At 29.8% G+C, this 9,694-nt stretch overlaps 2 protein-coding genes across 2 annotated transcripts; both read right to left on the minus strand.

Moving 5' to 3' along the window:
- Positions 1-736: 736 nt before the first annotated feature.
- On the minus strand, positions 737-3,197 carry LOC119688103 (glucosidase 2 subunit beta). The gene is made up of 2 exons (XM_038102751.1): positions 2,012-3,197; positions 737-1,640 (listed from the first exon to the last, which is right to left on the minus strand). The coding sequence occupies exons 1-2, from the start codon at positions 3,036-3,038 to the stop codon at positions 1,024-1,026; spliced, it is 1,644 nt and encodes a 547-aa protein (XP_037958679.1). The 5' UTR covers positions 3,039-3,197; the 3' UTR covers positions 737-1,023.
- Positions 3,198-5,758: 2,561 nt separating this feature from the next.
- LOC119662195 (transcription initiation factor TFIID subunit 10b-like) lies at positions 5,759-7,210 on the minus strand. Its single transcript, XM_038071772.1, has 3 exons — positions 6,941-7,210; positions 6,309-6,876; positions 5,759-6,243 (listed from the first exon to the last, which is right to left on the minus strand). The coding sequence occupies exons 2-3, from the start codon at positions 6,774-6,776 to the stop codon at positions 6,127-6,129; spliced, it is 585 nt and encodes a 194-aa protein (XP_037927700.1). The 5' UTR covers positions 6,777-6,876; positions 6,941-7,210; the 3' UTR covers positions 5,759-6,126.
- Between the last annotated feature and the right edge of the window lie 2,484 nt (positions 7,211-9,694).

Here is a 9,694-nt window from a genome sequence, read left to right on the forward strand (position 1 = left end):
TTTAAGTACGTACACCTGTTCATCGCGTACATTTTAACTTAAAAATGTTTGTGTTGTTGCCTTGCGCTTCCAAAGTTTCGAAATGACTATGTCTCCTAATTTTACCAATAGTTCATCTACTATTATAGTCTCCATACCTTACTGTGGTAATACTCGTCTTGAGTTCGATATTATATTTTCAGAACCAATCGCTATCTATATCTTCCTAACTTCTAATTATAGCGTCATGGAAAGTGTTATTAAGGGCAGCTTCTATATATTCTGTTCTGAAGAATGTTAGCTATTTGACACCGAACTAGCTCTATAAAATGCCCAACTATACGTTGTTGTCTTAAGACGCTATTATTTATGCTCCTTTGACTGCTCTGGTAGCTTATGTCGCAATTTTGTATACATTTAGATAAATGCTACGTTTGCAATAACAAGTATGTCCATAACGTATGCCGGAATGTCAATCTGTTTTCTTTGCTGCATATCTTTGATATATGGATCCACTAACAGAAGGTATACAATTTCATGCAGAAAGGAAATAATATAGTTTCAAAAAATTGTAAAACATTTAAAAATTTATTTTATTAAGTTATATTCATTATATCTCTACATATACGCACATACATCAAAGGAATGATAATTTTAATATAAAAAGAAAATTTTAAATAAAAAATTTAACATTTTTTAGAATGTGTAGCATTGCAAAATGATTTTTTCTCTTTTAAAAATTACTTAATATTTATGAGTTTTACAGATGAGTTCATTTTAAATGTTTACGTTTTTCTTTCACAATAATATACTAAATTATATTGTGCAAGCACCAATGAATTTTAAGTTCTGGAAACAATTTCGATATAATAGTAGCTAATAGTAGCTTAAATGAATGCAGCATTTTCGCATAATAAGGAACTTTCTAAAAATACTGCAGTTTAGTATACCTTTGCTTTGTATCTCATACATGCATGCCATGCCACACATTCATAAAGACTACAATTTTACTTACATTTTTAGAAAATAATTTATACTAAATTTTTAAAGCTCGTCGTGACGATCCTTTTCAGCGGCTATAAAAGCTTCATGATCACAAGCGGCAGGAGTTTCAAGGTCAAAGAAATATTCGCAACGATTAGGTTCTGTAACAGATCTGATTGCTGGTTCCAAAGCACATTTTAGATGAACTACAGCTGAACGTTGCGGTCCATTCCAGCATGAAGCACCATGTGCATATCTTTGTTTTGAATATTTGTTATTTTCATCTCCGTACCATTGATCCCAACGACCCAGCGTTGTCTCTGAGCCACCACTTCGTGATTTCTGAGAGGCCCGATCGAATGGACATAACGTGTAAACATATTCACGATCTTCAAATGAATAACATTCGCCATCCATTGTAGCGTATTCTTCATTTGGACCATAGTCTTTCGCGTTTTGGTCATCAATATCTTTAATTTCCCGATCAATTTCACGTAAATTTCTATCCACCTCATCAAAAGCGTTACGAGCTTCCTGAGCAATATCAACTAGACGCTGCGTTTCAGGATCATATTCTTGTTTATTTTCAGGTGTAACAGAACCAACGCCAACATCTTCTTCCTCGTCCTCGTAAGTTTCCTCTTCTTCTGCATCAGCATCTTCTGTATTGTGAGTCTCTGAAAATATATGTGTAAATGCTTCTTATAAATTTTTGACAATATTAATTAATAATGTTATTTTAAATTTTTACTGGGAAATATTGATTCTTTGACATTGTCGACATTAGCGATAGAGAATATATGAGTCGTGATCATTTTCATTTCCATGCTTATCTTGAGTAATACTTGTAACCATTAATCAAACTTAAAGAAAACAAAATTAAATAGTAATTATACAAGTAAAATTTTTTTTTTTTTACAAAAGTTTCTTCAAATACTAATCCATTTTTCCCCATATAATTTCCCCATTTTCACACAAAAATTATTAAAACTATTTATACCTAATATACAAGTATATTTATTTGTTTATATATATATTATTTACTTACCTTTGTTATTATCTGTTGTGTGCTCTGGTTGTTCAACTTTTTCATCCTGGTGCAGCTCTGCTTCTTCTGTTTCTTCTGCAAATGGAGGTCTAAATAAGCCCTGGGCTAACATTTGGACTGGTTTGATACGTGGCCATGACAATGCTAAAAATCCATCAAAGTCTATACGATCTCGTTCATCTAAAAAGTATTTGGCCTCATCCACAGTAACAACGCCATTACGATCCCTATCCAATGTCATATCAATTTGCAATTCCGTAACTTCAACAAAACCGTCCTTATTTGTGTCATAACGTACAAAGTTTGCTTCTGCTTCCATACGTAAGTTATGGGGTTCTTCAGCTAACTTCGCCTCTTCTGCAGCTGCAGCATCCAGTTCACGTTGTTGCTCCTTATAAATTTCTAATGCATCAGCTTCTGCAGCTTCCGCATCACGCTTTATGTTTTCCTTTTCTGCTTTCAGTGCCTCTTGTTCGCTGCGTTGTGTTTCCAGTTCAGCACGTCGGGCAGTACGTTCTGATTGCATTTGTTTACCTTTTGTTATCAATTCATCACGTTTGGCAGCACCACGCATATGCAAGTCAGCCTCGACTTTTCGTTTTAACTCTTCAGCGCGTCCCAGTTCGTGGCAATTATTTTTACATTTTTTTCCATTATTTTCAACTATTTCATCGCTACCGTCACAGCAATCACAAATGCCATCGTCTACGCGCGAGCTAGGAATATCCTGTGGAATGTGTCCCTGATTTGTACAATGAAAATGTCCATTCGAGCAGGCTGCTGTGCCCGGCTCATCGCTGCCATCATCGCAATCGCAATAGTCATCGTTAATTCGATCATACGGTATAGTTCTAATTCCATCCAGACAAACCCAATTCTTGTCATGCGTTGGTTGATATAATGATGCATATGCAAGTGATACTCCGCGAGGTCGTGTTGAACTCGCACTTGTTGTTGTTATAGCCAATAATGCCAGCAGAACAAGTGTCAGTGAAACGGCCATTTTTAGTTCACTGTAGAACATCATAAGGTGGACAGTCTTACGTGGTTATTAACGCTATTTTCCGATTTTTTTTTAAATTCCCCCGTTATTGTTATTTTGCAATTTACCGATCAAAAACACGATTGACAAAAGATAAAACTCCGACAACCGGCACTTTATGAAAAGCGCTGTGTTTATTTGTCAAAAGCAAATACAGTAAAATAATGCGTTTGTAAGCTTTGCAAAACTTTTTTGCTATGTCACGTTAGTGATTTTATAGCACAGCACATACACACACTTATGTATGGACAGTTTCATTGCTTCAGCGAATTGAGAATATAATTAAAAAAAATGGATTGGACAACAATTGTTGTGTAAATCCATTTAATAATACAAAAACCAAATTAAAGAATTCAATATTTGCAATTAATATAAAATATTCGATTATTTCTTAAAAAACTCTGTGCTGAATTTAACAAATTTGAATATACATATTAACATAACATACATATTATGGATCATAACAGTTTATCTATATTGTCTTCTCCGTTACAAATATACATTTGTTAATCGCAAACTTACTTCTGCATATACATACATATATGTTATGTTATAGAAGGATAACAAGGATTTATTATTTTCTATATTCTCTGTATTATTGGTGCAAAATCAACTTATACTAGTAAAAAAATCTTTTTTTTAACACTATTCTACACATTTATTTAAAATTTTCTTATTTTGACTAGTATTGATATATTATAATTAAGAGTCTTCATATTTCATATTAAGTAAAATAGGAATTAATTTAAATATTGTCATAGTCTTCATATAAAAATATATACATACATCTTGACCCCATTATTATCCATATAAGTCATATAAGTAATCACAGTTTAGGATATGCATATTATTCTTCTGAGCTCAAAATAGTCAAAAACAAATAGGTATTTATTGACATATTAAAATGTATATGAATGAATAACTGTTTAAAAAATTCTTGTAGTTAATTAGTCTACTGTTTATGCGTATGAAAATCCATTTAAGATGTACCACTTAATGATATATGGTACTATATACCACGTTGTCCTCATTGAAATCACATTTAGGTTTTACCGATGATATACGATTTCTAGTTCATTGCAATTAAAACTAACTTTGGCTATCAAGATTTGTTTAAATAAGTTTACAAATATTATAATTTCATTGAGTTCGTTAACAAAATTGAAGAATTACTGCATTGTATAAAGTTATATATATAATTACTTTATAATATATAATATAGTCACAATATTTAGTAAACCTTGAGATCAAAAAAGAATGAGAATTTTCATTTTTGAATTCCCGCGCTTATCCAATCGGTAACTTTTTCGGGTTAACGCATATCGTACGATTAGTTTTTGTTTGGTTTTTGTGTTGCAAATGGATTCAAGTATGCCAAAACGTTGAAAATGTTAAAAAAAACCTTTGGTGATTTGTGTGTGCCGCAACCACGAGTATACGAATGGTTTAAAAGGTTCAAAGACGGTCGTACAAGCTAGGACCATGATGAGATACCTGGCCGCCCAACAACATCTGTTACTGAAGAAAACATTGAATCGGCGAAGCAGATCGTGTAGGAAAATCGTTGTGAACCGATTAGAGAGATTGCAGTGTTGTGGGGCATCTCATATGGATCGGCTGAACACTTTTTAACTGATATTTTGGGTTTAAAGCGCGTCACTTCTCGGCTGGTGGCAAAAAAGCTGAATTTTATTCAAAAAAAAAGCGTCATTGTGAGGTGGCCAAAGAGATGATTTCCAACGCAGATAGTGACCTCACATTCATCAAACGCATCATAATTGGTGATGAGACATAGCTCTATGAATTTGACATGCCCACCAAACAACAATCGACCGAATGGTGCTTCAAAGGTGAGCCGAAACCGAAAAGGGAACGCCAAAATCGGTCCAAAATCGAGGTTATGCTGATATTCGTGGTGTGGTGCACTATGAATTCCTTCCAAACAGTCAAATGGTCAAACGGTCAGTAAGGAGTATTATTTGGCCATTATGCGTTGATTGCGTGAGGCCATTCGCAAAAAGAGGCCAGATTTATGGAAGGAAGACTCATGGATTTTACACCACGATAACGCACCGGCACACACAGCGTTGGTTGTGTCGCAATTTTTGGCCAAAAACTTCACTAATATCATCAACCAAGCACCGTACTCTCCACATATTGCCCCGTGTGACTTTTTTCACTTCTCCCAACTCAAATTGCCATTGCGAGGACCATAGACGCGTTTTGAGACCATAGAGGCCATAAAAGAGAATTCTCTGCCTGAACTAAAGGCCATACCTTCCATACTATAAAAACTTGTATGGAAAATTGGATCAAGCGTTGGCATGTATGTAGGAGAGTACTTTGAAGAATTAAAATTTTGCGTTTTTTTTTCCAAATCCTTATTTTTTTTTTAACTTTTTAAATTTAAATTCTCGTATATAAACACACAAATTATAAGTAATGTTAATAAATAAAAATTAATTTATTCAATAACTAAAAAAAATATATATATTCAAGAAATTTTTATGTATATCAAAAATCAAAATAAAATATTTGTACATTAAATAATCATAAAATAATAATTAACTTAAGATTATTAAGATTCAATATCAGTATATTTTAGCATATATTATTCTTTAATTATGAAAATTTAAATTAATATATATTATACATATGTATGTTATGTTAAGATAATATTTAAAATCTTTTATGCAGTGAGATGAAACAAAATGTATAATTATACCATAAAATAAATGTAACACATGTGTCATATAAAATGTAGTAAATATATAGCATTTCAGCAAAAGCATTAGAATATATTATCGTGACAGTACTCATACAATGCATTACTAATAGCTTAAACAGCGACTGGAAATGCAATATAATTACCAGTGAAATATACGTAAGTTTCTGCATAACATATATCTTTTGATAATGGAATTTGTAACATATTGCATGCGAACATCACAGAATATAGTGTAATGGATCCAAATCTCATTGTTGCACTGCCTTTTGATGACATGTTACTAATAATTTTGCAGGAATGTTATCACTTATACCATCTTTGCTACTAATGAAAAACTATATACACTTATTGATAGTAATTCGGTTTTGCTATTGAAAAACCATTGCTATTCAAAGCAGAAACAGCATCATCCAGTGTTAAGGTATACTTTCGATCCTTTGCTTGCTTCTCTTGTTCAGTTAACTAAAAAAATCAATTATTTTTAATTGAAATCATTTTTTGGTAATAAATTAATCAGTATAAAGTACTTTAGTTTTACTGCGAGTCATTAAAAAAGAATCATTTGCAGTGTCTGATATAAATTTTTGAACTGCCAGAGATATGAGACGAACGACTTTGGGATCTTCATCACTAAGTCCAGCTAACCTCATATAATGAGAAGTAACAGCATCTGGAACTTGCGGTACATAATCATGTAGTTGTACCATAAAATCATTAAATTCCTGTTGATTTAGTCTGTCTTCACTGAAAGTCTGACAAAAATATTCTGTAAGGCGAAGTGCTTCCATTTTATCCATTTTGTAAGCAGCAAGGCCCTTGGTGTTAGTGTTTGTGCTGCTGTCCACTGTCGTCGGTTTGTTGCTACCCGATGCTTCCGCGGTTTCGGCGTTACTTTCCTCAGGATTAGTTTTAACAACATTTTCACCTGCATTTTCAATAACTGGTTTCTCGTCGACAACTTCACCATTTTCTTCAGTTTTCTTTTCCTTTTCCATTTTAATTTATCAAGTAGTCAGATAAATGGTAAATAAAAAGTTTTAAACTTTAACTTTTTTGTTTAATTGTCGTACAACAAAAAGTAAACAGATAGAATTGCTAAAATACAAATAAAAGAATCATATAAATCATCATATGAGTTTTTATATATATATGTACTTACATGTATATTACATACACTTCTAATTATTTTGAATGCTTTTGCAGTTTTTTATTTTTTATATATAATGTGCAGTGTTTATGCTTTAAATATTAACATGTAATGATAATACTGTGACCGAACTGGGCAAATAGATACTTTCTTAACTTCGATACAAAATTCCTTTCGTGAAATTCTTGCGTTGCCACCTTCACGGATACTAATTACTGAACAGCTGATACTTTTTATTATGAAGTGTTTTGGAAAAATTTGAATATTTGTTCTTATGTTAAAAATACAGAAAAATAAATACTTGATATTTTTAAAATAGAAAGCTTTTGTCTTAATTGACTTTTGCTCATTCTGGGGAAAAATCAAATTAATTTTATTTTATTGGTTTTTGAATAAATTAAAAGAATGAGTGACAAATTAGTTGTAGATTAGTTGAGTGGTAAAGTACACAGTTGAAAAAATAAATGCTGAAATAATTTTTTGATTTCGTCTTTAATTTGAAAACCTTAAACTTGTTTATCGTGAATAACTAGTGATTAATTTTGTCTGAATAACTCGAATGTTGAAAAAACGTGAGACCATAATTTTAACGGACAGACAGACATATGCATAGAAAACAAAACATTTTTAAAGCATATTATATTGTATGTATTATATATATATATATATATATATATATATATATATATATATATATATATATATATTTATCAAAATACATGGATGTAAATAATTCAATTTTTTGTTATTTGAATTTTATGTATATAATAAATTTCTTCAAGTTAATGTTTCTTCTGTTAAAATTTTCTATTTTTCACTAATGTGTTATACATATCCGTCTGTCCACAGCAAGAACATAATCATTATATGTCAGTATAGAAGCAGTAAGTGGTATGACTCATTATGCATTCAGCATCATAAAGTTAAACATAATTATTCTGAATCACATGGGAATGAGAGTTTTGTTCCCTATTCCCAATTTTGCTAATCTGAAACCAAGCAAATTCTTTGGGAGAAAAGTTGAAAAAGTGTTAAAAAAAGAGTTTAATTTAATATGTAAGTAACTTATAATGATAAGATTTTTGAATATATTGTAATCAAATTATTATCATAATAAAATTATCATAATAATAAAATTATCATAATAAATTCAACATTTTTAAATTTTTATTTTTTTATTTTATCTACACGGGTTGATAAGTTTTTCGAATATATTTCAATAAAATTATTATAAAAATTTAATATATATAAATTTTTATTTAATAATATATTTTATTAAAATTATTTTTATAATAACTATATTATAAAATAATTTTATATATTTAAATTTTTATTTCTTTATTTTATCCACACGGGTTTTCTCCACAAATTAAAGCGTTAACTATTGTTATTTAAAAGAATAGAATAATCAAACAAACCTAAATTCTAGAATGAATGGAATTCCTTGAATAATTTGATATAATTATTTTAATTATGCACAGGTAAAATATTGATTTTTTTCTATCTGCTATTGATCTATTTTTCTATCTATCTAAACTATTACTACAGTTTATTAATTGAAGGACATTTCTATCCAAATTATAAAAATAAACACGATTTTTGAAGAGAAACTCAAATTTTAGTTAAAACATTAATAATTTCAATTAATAAATAAGATAAAATATCTTTTTCTTTGTATATAAGAACATAATAAATTATGAAGATATTAAAATTATAAAATAAATAAATAAAATAAAAGTTTTCTATTATTTACTTATCAAGTAGTAGTAGTATTTCTTTTATTAAATTTAGGTTATATTTACATTTACAAAATTAACATTTTCAATAATTTATAATATATAAAACATAAATATTATAAATAATTATAAGAAAACTAATAAGAAAAACCTAACTTCATTTACATAATATCTAATTTTATCCTTATACGATTATGGCATTTGCCGTCAATCGGGTTTACTTATCAAGTATTTCTTATATTTATTTCTGTTAATTTGTGCAGCAGACAAATAATGCGATTTTTACATTTAAATGAACACATGATACGCAATTTTTTTCTTTGTCTTGCTCATATTCGCATTTTTCGCCATTAATGTCATGGTTGCCAAAATTCAACAAAACAAATTTGAAACTTTTGTTGTTCCCAAAACAGCTGTCACCCAAGCAATTCAGAATAAGTGGGTTCTATTCTTGGGAATAGGGAAATTTATTCTCTGGGAGTAATCAGAATAACTATGAAAAAGTCTGTTGGCACTTAATATTTGAGAGATTTTTAAATATGACATATAAAAATACACTTCATCAATCCGCCAAATGAAATGTCAGACATTTGTATCGTTTTCGATTGGTAAATTTGGAGTAATTTTTCTCATCGAGATTTATTTTACTTTTACTTACGTTTGGTAAATATCGAGTAAAATGTATAACACTTGAGATTAATTTATAACACTCTAGATATTTTGCCAAAGTATCAAGTTTACTCTGAAATTAACAGCTCTTTTATATAAATTGACAAATAAAGTGTGATTTGATTCAATATACGTATTAATTAAATATATAAATGCCTACGAAACAACTACTAAAATACAAAATTAATCTAAAAATGTTCGATTGGGCAACAACAAAATTTGCAAATTTAGACTGAATACAGATTTATCAAGCGAAAACGCTATTATTTTGAGCGCATACAAATCTGTTCAAGTATCTTCTTGCAATGAAAACATAACGAAAATTTACTTGAATCTTACTTTTTTTTCGTTCGAATACTTA

The sequence above is a fragment of the Teleopsis dalmanni genome, chromosome X (assembly GCF_002237135.1).
Source record: "Teleopsis dalmanni isolate 2A chromosome X, ASM223713v2, whole genome shotgun sequence".
Taxonomy (NCBI): domain Eukaryota; kingdom Metazoa; phylum Arthropoda; class Insecta; order Diptera; family Diopsidae; genus Teleopsis; species Teleopsis dalmanni.

Excerpts from the sequence above, each read along its gene's own strand:
- LOC119688103 (XM_038102751.1), bottom strand. The coding sequence starts at position 3,038 with ATGATGTTCTACAGTGAACTAAAAATGGCCGTTTCACTGACACTTGTT. Across the intron at positions 1,641-2,011 it reads CACAACAGATAATAACAAAG|AGACTCACAATACAGAAGAT; the intron begins GTAAGTAAATAA and ends ATATATTTTCAG.
- LOC119662195 (XM_038071772.1), bottom strand. The coding sequence starts at position 6,776 with ATGGAAAAGGAAAAGAAAACTGAAGAAAATGGTGAAGTTGTCGACGAG. Across the intron at positions 6,244-6,308 it reads TGACTCGCAGTAAAACTAAA|TTAACTGAACAAGAGAAGCA; the intron begins GTACTTTATACT and ends TGATTTTTTTAG.